General features: G+C 35.9%; 1 protein-coding gene across 1 annotated transcript in view; it reads right to left on the bottom strand.

Annotated features, from left to right (window-relative positions):
* Positions 1 to 12,703, bottom strand: part of FAM184A (family with sequence similarity 184 member A) — a 50,213-nt gene that overhangs the window by 6,406 nt on the left and 31,104 nt on the right. The window contains exons 10-14 of the mRNA XM_015829080.1: positions 10,785 to 10,997; positions 10,333 to 10,486; positions 8,200 to 8,327; positions 4,826 to 5,010; positions 4,245 to 4,391 (exon numbers count right to left, since the gene is read on the bottom strand). Coding sequence (XP_015684566.1) covers positions 4,245 to 4,391; positions 4,826 to 5,010; positions 8,200 to 8,327; positions 10,333 to 10,486; positions 10,785 to 10,997 — 827 coding nt within the window. The remainder of the gene's footprint in view (positions 1 to 4,244; positions 4,392 to 4,825; positions 5,011 to 8,199; positions 8,328 to 10,332; positions 10,487 to 10,784; positions 10,998 to 12,703) is intronic.

Genomic DNA, 12,703 nt, shown 5'->3' with positions numbered 1-12,703 from the left:
AGAGTTCATTTCAAGTGTGCTATTTGCATTTGGAATCTGTTGCTGTCAACTCTCAAGATGAGATCCAAAGAGCTGTCACTATCAGTGAAGCAAGCCATCATTAGGCTGAAGAAACAAAACAAACCCATCAGAGAGATAGCAAGAACATTAGGCGTGGCCAAAACAACTGTTTGGAACATTCTCAAAAAGAAGGAACGCATTGGTGAGCTCAGCAACACCAAAAGACCCGGGAGACCACGGAAAACAACTGTGGTGGATGACTGAAGAATTCTTTCCCTGGTGAAGAAAACACCCTTCACAACAGTTGGCCAGATCAAGAACACTCTCCAGGAGGTAGGTGTATGTGTGTCAAAGTCAACAATCAAGAGAAGACTTCACCAGCGTGAATACAGAGGGTTCACCACAAGATGTGAACCATTGGTGAGCCTCAAAAACAGGAAGGCCAGATTAGAGTTTGCCAAACAACATCTAACAAAGCCTTCACAGTTCTGGAACAAGATCCTATGGACAGATGAGATCAAGATCAACTTGTACCAGAGTGATGGGAAGAGAAGAGTATGGAGAAGGAAAGGAACTGCTCATGATCCTAAGCATACCACCTCATCAGTGAAGCATGGTGGTGGTAGTGTCATGGCGTGGGCATGTATGGCTGCCAATGGTACTGGTTCTCTTGTATTTATTGATGATGTGACTGCTGACAAAAGCAGCAGGATGAATTCTGAAGTGTTTCGGGCAATATTATCTGTTCACATTCAGCCAAATGCTGCAGAACTCATTGGACGGCGCTTCACAGTGCAGATGGACAATGACCTAAAGCATACTGCAAAAGCAACCAAAGAGTTTTTGAAGGGACAGAAGTGGAATGTTATGCAATGGCCAAGTCAATCACCTGACCTGAATCCCATTGAGCATGCATTTCACTTGCTGAAGGCAAAACTGAAGGGAAAATGCCCCAAGAACAAGCAGGAACTGAAGACAGTTGCAGTAGAGGCCTGGCAGAGCATCACCAGGGATGAAACCCAGCGTCTGGTGATGTCTATGCATTCCAGACTTCAGGCTGTGATTGACTGCAAAGGATTTGCAACCAAGTATTAAGATGGGAAAGTTTGATTTATGATTATTATTCTGTCCCATTACCTTTGGTCCCTTAGCAAGTGGGAGGCACATATGCAAACTGCTGTAAGTCCTACATCGTTCACTTGAGTTGGATGTACATACCCTCAAATTAAAGCTGACAGTTTGCAGTTAAAGCACATTGTGTTTGTTTCATTCCAACTCCATTGTGGTGGTGTATAGAGCCAAAGATGTTCGAATTGTGTCGATGTCCCCATATTTCTGGACCTGACTGTATATAAAGATTTGGCTTTTCCTTCAAGTGTTGGGACACACATTAGAACTGATTGGCGTCAAGTTGTTGTGGCTTTTAATGTTTTAATTGGCTGAGTTTTATAGTTTTAAAATGATTATATATGTCTTTTAATTTTTGATTGGTAGCTGCTCAGAGTTGGTTGAAAGATAGGCGGCTACAGTGCTTTTTTTGTAAAAAAAAAAAAAAAAAAAAAAAAAAGGTGCCAGAACTCACACGTCATACAACCCGTCTTGCCTACCCTACAAGGTATCGGAACTCCGTTCTGGACGTTCTATGACAAAAAAAGCCCTGGGCGGCTATATAAATGAATAGGGTATATATTCTGAAAGCTGGATTTTATCCTATCAAATGACTTTGAAAGAAGCAGACTTTTTGCCAACTTGCTCTGTGGTCCAATGGAAAGATAGTTTATAATACAGTATCTGGCTAGATTACTGATGTATACTCTTTATGTAACTTCTTTTAATATCAATTAATGAATCCCAGTTGATGCAGAGTATGCAAAAGATGTTCAGATTGTATTATGCTAAATATGTATTAAATACACCAATTGCCTTTTTCTTACTATACATAATTTAAAATTCTGCTTTGGTTTTAAAAGTCCTTCATAATTTTAATCAAGTTTTCTGAAGATTACCAGCATTCATAAAATTTGTTGGCACTATCCCCCCAAGCTTAATCCTAGAACATCTTAGGTTCACTACTACCTAGTGTATGTTCTATCAGCCAGCCACAGACATTAACGGAACTCTTTTATTCTCTAAATACAAATTGACTATATTTGGAAACTTTAAAAACTTTTATGAAATACTTTTGTACTTTATTAAAATTTGCAGCTTTAATATGTGGTCATGCCCCCAAAGTTACCGCTGTAAAATTGGGTTATTATATAGTAAAACTACTTTTGAGTTCATTATATTTTATGATAAATATTATTATACTGAACGGAATCTCTCTTGAAGAGGCAGTTTAGACTGGGACACGCAAGCGGCAAGCAAGTGCGAAAGTGCACGAAGCTCCATTTGCACAAGTGGCAAGCACACATAGAAAACCATCCCCTCTTCTCCCACCTCCATTGCTGCCAATCCGCATAACCAGAAAGATTGGGAACTGCTGGTTTAGACTATTCTTCTGACTTACAGAAATCTCTATGCTTCTTTATTACAAGAAGCAAAAGTTAAATAGAAAAATGTATTATTTCAGGCAGTTTGTCAGTTCAAATTTCATTACAAATAGAACCTTACCATTTTAAAAGAAGCATACCTACACAAACAGCTATTTAAATACACTCAAAGTTTCAGACTCAGACGAATAAGAGTTTACAATCTATTATGAGCAAGAGTTTACAATCTATTATGTCCTTATACCATAAAGATATCCAATCATTATTAGTCAGTAGCCATAACACTTGAGAATTTTAAAAGGCCCTTAGCTGGCATTTTTCCCAAAGACATGATATTTTTCTCCAATAATAAAAGTATCCAAAAAGCTATGAGAATATAGACTATTTTAAGATGAGACAGTGCTTAATAATTGCGAAACTGAACTGGAAACATAATTAGAAGACATAGCTTCAGTATCATGAAATTAAGATTACAAAGAGAAACATGAAACACAGAAATGTAAGGATCATGTGGTGGTACAGATGTTTGTGGGAAGACACAGTCAATTAAAACTATTAATATAAACAACATTCTGTAATATGGGAGTTATTAGTTTTAAAAATATTGCATCACCTTAACCACAGGCACAAAAATAAAATAAGAGGCTTACCAAGCATCTTTAGTGTCATGTTCAGTCCTAATGAAAGCATGTATTAAATGGTAGTATTTATTTATTTATTTATTTTAAAAAATATGATTGCCCGACTCATTTTCTGTGATTCTGGGCATCTTACAAGGATAAAATCTTAATACAAAAACAATACTGCCTCCCCCCCCGGATGACAACAATCAGACAAGCCACTTAATTGGCTCCCTATTACTCTGGGGTCCCCAAGCCATTGGCAGAACCATGTCTTCAGGGCCTTGTGAAAGACTCTAAAAATGTGGGCCAATCTTATTTCTGCAGGGATAAGGGAGGGAGCCACCATGGAGAAGACCCTTCTTCTTGATCCTGCTAGATGGACCTCCTTAGGAGAGGGGACCCATAGTATTCCCTGCCTCCCCATTCCAGGGGATTGAGTAGATATGCCTGGGAAAAGACGTGATCCCATGCCATGTAGGATTTTGAAGGTGACAACCAACATCTTGAACTGGACCCAGAAGCAAATCAGCAGCCAATGCTGTTCCTGCAGGAGAGGTGACATGTGCAAATCTAGGCTCGCACAAAACCATGTGGGCTGCTGCATTTTAGAAACCAATTGAAGTTTTCAAATACTTTTTAAGAGCGTGTAAGACTGTTTGAACTGCATCATCTAGCTGACCTAAAAACTGATTGATTTAATGAGCATGCCCAATGTCCTTTTATTTTTTACCAGCTCCAACATTTAATATATTACAAGGGTTAAATGGAAGTATGAATTAGATCAGGGGTAGTCAATCTTGGCTCTTTTATGACTCGTGGACTTCAACTCCCAGAATTCCTGAGCCAGCATAGCTGGCTCAGGAATTCTGGGAGTTGAAGTCCACGAGTCATAAAAGAGCCAAGGTTGACTACACCTGAATTAGATGTTTTCTTACTTTTTCCCATGGTTCAATTCTGCATGTTTGTTGAAATGGTTCTGTCAAAGTTAGTGGATACACTAAGCTTCTCAGTTATATGTAGTTTTACAACCCTATGCCTCTCCAGTATCAATTGGAAACAGATAATAATTATATATTATTCCACTCAAACTCAGCCCGTACATGAAATTGTTCAAGGAAGTAAAACTTACGAAACTTGCAAAGCTGAATTAATTTCCTTGAGCAGCTGTTGGGTCTTATTAAAATCTGCCAGCATACTTTGTTTCTCTCTGATGTGGTCAGCTGTCATGACATCCAGCTTTTTTTCATGTTTCTTGCTTAAATCTTGTTCATGTAGCCTGTTTCATTTTATGTTAAAAACAGTTATTCTTATCAGTTGGGTTCATTAATTTTGATATTTGAAAAGGCTTTGTGCACAGTGATACTGATAATTGCAAAATTATTACAATTTCTCTAACCTCTAGCTTATTTTTATAATTTTTGTCATCTCCTTTAATGCTTTAATAATGAAAAGCAAACAAAATCCGTTTAATTAAATGGTCAAAATAGCTTTTTCCAGTTGCTAATGTCTAGAATAATGTGCAATGCCATATAATAGACAATCCCAGCCTAAATGCATTATTAAATTAACCAATATTAGACTTTGATTAATATAGCAGTTTGAATTTGAGTACCTAAAATACTCCATGTAAATTAAAAAAAGGTTATTCTTTATCAGCTTTAGGAACTGAATTAATTAGAACTTGTTACCTGACATCAGAAATACTCATACCTAATTTGCTGATTAGATTCGCTACGTATTCGTAGAATTTCCTTCCCTTTGAACTCCAATTCCTTAGTTAATGCACTTATGTTCTCATGCAAAGCAAGTGTTTCCTTATCCAATTCTGATATATGGTAGTCTCGATGCCTCAGTTCATCCTGTACATCTGATATTCGGCACATAAATTCTTTCTCCTAATAAACAAGTATTAATAATCAAAGAACACTTTGCAATAGTTCTACGTAGTATATTCATTTCTGCAGAATAAACATACTCAGTTTTTTCACTAAAATATTTCTATTTCCTTATTAGTAGTTTAGATTGTATTTAGAAACTGAATATTTAAATCATTGGTGTTCAACCTTTTGGCTTGCCTGAGTTGCACTGAGTGAAGAGAATTTGTCTTGGGCCACATATAAAATATATAATGTAGGTAATATATATATCACATAATGTTAGAAGTTTTCAATCTTGTGGGGCTGCTTTACTAGCTGTCCAGGACCATATGCAGCCCTTGGGCCATGGGTTGTACACTACTGATTTAAATGAAAATGTATCCTCCTTAAATTAGGGGATTCTTGTCTTCTCTTTATTCCTCTTCATCTGTGAAAAATCAAATATAAAGTTAAAGGGAATACTGAATAAGAATTCTGAGATTACAACTGAGTTTTCAGACTGAGTTGTGCTTGCTTCTTTTCAGCCAACACAAGCTCCCTCCCCCCTGCCCCCTCCTCCGACTTAGAGAGACTACTAAGACTGATCTCCAATTCAGGTTTTCAATTATTTGTCAGAAAGGTTTGATAGTGTCTTTAATTACTGTATTTTTTTTGTTATACTGCCTTCACCTTTATTTAGCACCAAATCATATTTCAACAAAGATGTTTAGATCCAGACTTGTTCTTCTGTAAATAAAATATTTTATTTGAACTAAAGTTCTCTTTACTTTAGCAGACACTTTTACTGCCACAATGCCACATGCAGTTCCTAAAACTAACAAATTATAAAGATTTCTCTTGCATCCCCCAATCTGTTTCAGGGAAACAGAAGGAGTAGGGAAAAAACCAGCCCTTCTCCCACAGAAACATCCTGTGAGTGAAATTTCAGTCATAAAGAATCAGGCTTTAAGCCTATAGACATTAGTATAAAATATACCGAACATTCTGGAAGGCGCTGGTGCAAATTACTGTGGACTTGCTGCTGAAAGAGATGGATTATCTCAAAGAGTACCATAATAATTAGTTGAGATGCTTGTTCAATTTAATTTTCTCAGAATGCTTAAACAGAGCTTCTTTCTTTTTTTCCATTGTCTGTTTATTTTCCCCTTGTGTCATCTTACCCTTTTTTTCCTCATTTTCTTCTTTATGCAACTATCTTATTTCTTTAACTCATCTACATCCTGTTTTAATCTTTACTGCTGAAGAGAGAGAATGGAATCTGAGTGGGTAGAATGTGAGAGTGAATGGTTGACATGTGCAAATGAAATATCAATTAATAGATTAATGGGGCACATTTTTCAGGCAATTAATTTTAATTAGTTTTTCATTAAAGTGTATTTTTTAACTTTATTATCTGAATATAATAGTTTTTCAGGTGAACAGATTTTTCTGTATGGAAGTGGATTGGAGTCAAATGGAATTAGGACCCCTAGATCACAGGTCGGCAACCTGCGTCTCTGGAGCCGCATGCGTCTCTTTGGGCCTTCCCTTGTGGCTCCCAGCCTCCTCTGCCATTTGCAGAGAGAGACAGAGACAGAGAAAGGCACTTGCGCTTCCCTTCTCTCTCTCTCTCTCTCTCTCTCTCTCTCTCTGTGTGTTTGTGTGTGTGTGTAAAAAAGAGAGTGGCCTCACCCTGTTCGATGAGCCGACAAGCTTACTAGGCAGGGCTCCTGCCTTGGCTGCGTCTCTGCAGGAAACAGGAAGCAGGAAGGGCAGAAGAGAGCTAGCTAGCCCAGCTATGCTGACTCAGGAATTCTGGGAGTTGAAGTCCATGAGTCATAAAAGAGCCAAGGTTGCCTACCCTGAACTTGTTGGAGAACAGCTTGAAGCCAGCTTGCCAGGTAAGCAGAAAATCGGAGAGAGGGAGAGAGGGAGAGAAAGAGAGAGGGAGAGGAAGAGAGAGGAAAGAGAGAGAGAGAGAGAGAGAGAAAGAGAGTGGGGGAAGAGGACTGGCAGACCAAGGGCAGAAAGAGAGAGAGGGAGAGAGGGAGGGAGAGAGGGAGAGAGAGACAGAGAGAGAGACCCTTTATATATATATATATATATAAAGGTAAAAAAGGATATATGCAGTGTTATCTTCATTTTAGATATCAAAAGGGTTTTGCGGCTCCCAGTGTTTTGTTTTTGGTGGGAAACTGGTCCAAGTGGCTCTCTGAGTGTTTTGGGTTGCCTACCCCTGCCCTAGATTAATAAAATAGGGAAGCTAGCAGTACATAATATTTTTATCTATTTATCTATCTGTCTGTCTGTCTATCATGTTTATCTGTCTCTGTAATATTGTCAACCAGTGGGATCTATTGGTTAAGATGCCAGAGTGGGGAAATGCAGGTTCTCATCTTCTGTTATGCTTGGAAGCTGGTAAGGGGCTGATAGATTTGATTTTGATGGGTGGGTGGGTAGGTTGGTAGGTAGATAGATATAAATAACCTGCAATTTTCTATTTTTATTGGCAAAATTTGGGAAAATTTTATTGACAAACTTCTTCATTTTGATAATTTGCTGCGACCATTTAATTCTGTTACTTATCTTTGCAATAATAGTTACAATTATTTCAGTCAAAATTACCATTAAGGTGATAGTGTAAGATAAATTCTGAATTAGACCAGACTAGATTAGTCTGGCTACAGTAGGTGGTTACAGCATGTGGACAATTTCATGCTTCATTCAAAAGCAACAAAGTAACATGCTTAATGCTAATTTACAATTAGTGTATATTGCTACCGTATATGGTTGTAAAACCTGGACATCAAATGCAAAAGCAGCACAAGTTTAAAGTTACATACAGAATCATGGAATGATAAATGCTAAACATAACATGTGATAAATCAAATATAAGGATCTGCCACTAGACAGGAGTGTGGGATATAATGAAATTTAAATGGCAATACGCTGGCTACATTATATGACAACTAGATCAGCAGTGATGAACATCAATCCTTGCAAAATGCCAATGGACCTCAACAAGACTAGAAAATGTCCCAAAGAAATGCTGGACAGATGATGTAACTCAATTCAAATGTGTTAACTGGGAAATGAATCAAATACCATGTATTAATTTTTGATCAAACAGCTTTTTTTACTTTTTGATCAAAAAGATATATTAAAGGTCAAATACCTGTACTATAGCTTTATAGCATTAATAATCTTTAGGGCATAGAATATATGTACCTGATGCCTGCTGAGTTCTATGCTTCTTTCAAGTTCCATTTTAGCTGCTGCTACTTCTTGTTGATGATTGTGCCTGAGCTGATCAATTGCTGCAGCATGTTGATGATTTAGTTCAGAGCGCAAAGATGCTGAGAAATACAAATAAAGTATTTTAAAAAATACTTCGCAAATAATATTTAAAATTTTTGGTATGTATACATATTATTATCATATAGTTATTACATCATATATTGATGTTTTTTCAAATGGCAGTTTGCCCACTGATTTTCTTACTATTTCCCAGCCATTAGTGGGAAAACCTTCTATAATAAGTGTATCACACCGACATTTGTTAAGAGTCCCACAATTTGTGTCTTCCATATTTATAGTGTTTGCAACCCAGTTTCAATTTATTTTTGTTCTTCCAAATATTTGGTGTTACTCAAGCAAGAAAGTCATTTCAAAATGTGAAGTAAATTTGTTCATATCCAGCACTCATGAATTTGGAAGGAAACTCATAAAGGCAAAATACCAAAATAAAGGATGGCATATTTTTATCTTTCTGCTTTATTCTTATTATCTTAATATTATTAAACTGAAAATATAATTTCCATTTCTGGAAAGAGTGCTCCTTTTTCAGTATCAATCATACTATTTCCTAGGATAGTTACATAACACACACACACACACACACATATATTATGTATGTATGTTTAAAAGACTTACAACTCAATCTTTTGTACCATGCATATTCAAAACAGCAAGCAAATATTTTACAAGCAAATCAGTTACATATTTCAAAAAGAGAAACAAAAACAATCCATAGAAGATAATGATGATAATTATAGCCAATAAAGGAGAATATTTGTAGATCAGGGTTGAAATGAGGGGTCCTTGATGCTCTCTGACCTTGGTTGTTTTCTTTCAGAGGTTTCTGTGCTAGTCCTGATGATGTTACCTAGTTTGGATAATGAAACGTCTGCAAGAAAACAATCAAGCTCAGAGAAATAATAACAAATAACAATAGATAAGCAAATCATACAAGGAAAGTATATTATATAACCGGTGAAAGGATCAAGGAAACAACTCCATTATCTTCCTTTTAAGCCAGTATTCTCTTTTCTTTTTCTAATATTCAATTTGATGATGTTGATCACCACTGCACTTCTTTTAGTAAATTGTTTCTTTGAAATTTTAAATACTGCATTGTATTTTTGCAAACCTTGAGTTTCTCCAATTATGTGGATACTTCCCTCTAATTTTCTATGATCTGATTTTGCTCTATTTCTGTTGAAATGAGGCACTGATATTGATAGTGAAAAAAAGATAAGATATAAAGATAACACTAAAGAAACTGCTATTATCAAAGTTAATGAAAAAGGAGAGACAGGACTGTAGCCCAGAATATGAAAATAGAATACATCTACCTAAAACACCTATGGGAAGTCTTTATTTAGCCAGGCGGAATCTTTTATATAAAATCTCATAGCAGAGTCATCAACTTGATTTAAGAGATGATAAATCATAACAATTGTAAAGACTTGAGTTATAGTATCACATTTATATTATAAATTGTGTGGTATTAATTACCCTTCAAGGAATGCCTTGAGGAACACTGCTATTTTTCATCTTAAAAACCTACATGGTTTCAAGAAGAGATCCAATCTAAAACTAAGGACAGATTTCCTGATAATGAGAACAATTGACCAGTGGAACGGCTTGCCTCTAGAAGTTGTGGGTCCCCCATCACTGGAGATTTTAAAGAAGAGATTGAACAGGCAATTTTCAAGAATGGTATAGGGCCTCCTGCTTGAGCAGAAGGTTGGACTAGAAGACCTCCAAGGTCCCTTCCAACTCTGCTATTCTGTATTCTGTATGTAGGTCCTCCAAACACAGAAAAGTTGCAGGTGACCTAGGGAAGGCTTGTCGATTTCAAAAAGATTGACATTAAAAATCACCAAGAAACCCTAGGACTATAAACTAGCTTGAAAGTCAGAAAAACAACCCATAAGAAGACAATGGCAAACCATTTCTATATTGTTAGTAAAACTAAAGCCAAATTCCTACATGGTTGTGTATCAGGCAGCAAATTATATCTGCCCTCTAAATCAAAGCTTACATTTTAAATTGTGACATGAAAGTACAGTACAGTACCAAGCATTGCTTTCCCTTCGTCTTCCAATTCAAAGCGAAGAGTCTGCACTTCCTGTTCCATTTCTATTTTGAAAACATCCATAGCGTGTCTGTGTACATCTTTCAGTGCCTGAAGTTCTTCGGAATACTTCTGTTGCAAGCGTTCCTCAAGTTCCTATGGGAAGTAAATCAGTATGGGAATATTCTTACAATTAAGCATATAAAATTATCTTCAAGTTTTTTATCTTACAGAACCTTATCTGTAGCTTCCCTATTTTATGCAGTAAATCACTGCACTCAGAATGCCAGTTAGCAAAGTAGTTTGGTTCCAGACAATTGTAGACCAAAATGGGTGAGGGACTCTTGGATGTTCAAAATAAAAATTAAGTATTTAATTAAAATAGTGTTCGTGTTTCTTTTTTGTGGCCTTTCATTTGAAAATGTGTGATATTAACAAGCCCCAATGAACACACCTTTTGCTCTTGTTCTTTTGTTTCTTCCATGCTCTGAAAGGCAAGGAAATGTGCTTCTTTCATGGACTTATGTCTCTGCTGATGCTCTTCCTCCAGTTCTTCAATTTCTTGGGTCAGTCTCTGCCGCTCTTGACTAAACTGTGCCTGCAACTGTTGCATTGTGTTCTGAGACTGTGAAAGCTGCATTTCCAGGTTTTGCTTTAGCAGAGTGATCTAATTCACAGAAAAGCAAAATGACATAGAAATATCAGAATTAAATTCAAATTAAATGTATGCATAGATTTTTTTAAAACTATGATTAATTTTGGAAAAGTACAGAAATCTATAAACATATTACTACTCCACTGAACAACTACAATCCCAGTTGTAGTTTGAGATATGAGAAGCAATGTACAGAAATTTTGTATCTTTTTAAATATCACATGTCTATCTTTTGGCATACGTTGTTTAGTAGCACATTTCTTTTAGCAGACGTTCAGGTATACATTATAACATGAAACAAACATTTATGATAGGAAAGATAGGAGAACTGTTACAAAGATTACTGCTTTGCATTCTATAAACTGCCTCTCCCCAAATGTTTGTGACATTCTCAGATATCTAAAAGTCAAGTTCAAAGCACTCAAGTTTCTTTTAATATCTAAAGCTTGTTAGCAAGAGTTACAGAAAGTCTTCTTAAAAGTAGAAAAAAAATTGTTTCATAAAAACAATAGATGAAAAATCTTCAATACACCTACTTAGGCAGGAATCCTAATGAACTCAGTTGGGTTTACAATGTTATTTTTGAATTCTGGAGTAAATTACTAATATTTTTTAAAGAAATTAAATATCAGACTTTTAGATTACCTCTAGAATTGTTTAGGACATTGAAAAAGAATAATCATATATTATATTTAACATTTCTACTGTTTATTTTGTTCAACTATGGACTAAGGACACCCAGTTTCAAACTGCTACTTAAACATGTTGCTCAGTTCATGACTGTACATCTGGTACTATCTGACAATCAAACATACCTCAAAAGCACATCATGACAGTAAAGCTGCAGAAGTACTATGTACATTGCCTTAAACTCTGGGAGGAAAGATGATACATAATCCCACTAATTTGTAATTCCTTATTTTCATATTATGATTGTGTGGCTTAACCCATACCTTTCTAAATAATTTCCTAGGAATTTCAGTATTAAATTGAGTGATGTGCTAGCCATGCAGAGTAATGTACAGGTCTTACATAGTATTTTCAGGATGGGCAGTTCATGTTAGAGGTTGTGATTTCAAGAAAGTAATAGTACTGTGGTCAAGATCAGAAGGCAGAGCTATACTGCTTTTATATCCAATTGGCATTCTTTCTATTAAAACCTGAATATACACTATGATAGTATGTAATATTCCAATATTACTACCATATCATATTGGTGCTATTGCCTCTCTCTGAATAAGTTCACATAAAGTAATAGTAAAGACCACAGGCACTATCACTAGTTTCATTCATTAACTTTCAAATAACTTAACTGTAGGACAAACTGATTAAATTTAATTCATACGATCAGTGCAAACATTACACTTCATTGGTATATAAATATTTATTATGAAGATCAGAATGCCAAATAGTTACAAGTGTATTTTTTAACACAGATGAACTCACAAATAATTCAGTGAAGGTACAGATACTCTATATATAGATGAAAGAATTAATACACATTAGATTCAGATTTAAGATTTCTATTGTGCTTTCATTTACAAGATAACATAAATGCTAAATGTATTACACCTCTATAAAGTTTTTGAAGGCACTTTGTCAAATGCAATAGTGTGAACAAAGAATCCATCACTGAAATGTTGAGGTAGCAGTATTCTCAGGAGGCTATGGGTACTTCAAGGGCTTTGTCTGTGCATGCAGATCTGCTTTACTTTATC

Source organism: Protobothrops mucrosquamatus, unplaced genomic scaffold, assembly GCF_001527695.2.
Source record: "Protobothrops mucrosquamatus isolate PMUCROS unplaced genomic scaffold, P.Mucros_1.0 scaffold_230, whole genome shotgun sequence".
Taxonomy (NCBI): domain Eukaryota; kingdom Metazoa; phylum Chordata; class Lepidosauria; order Squamata; family Viperidae; genus Protobothrops; species Protobothrops mucrosquamatus.
This window is presented reverse-complemented; position numbering and strand designations above follow the sequence as displayed.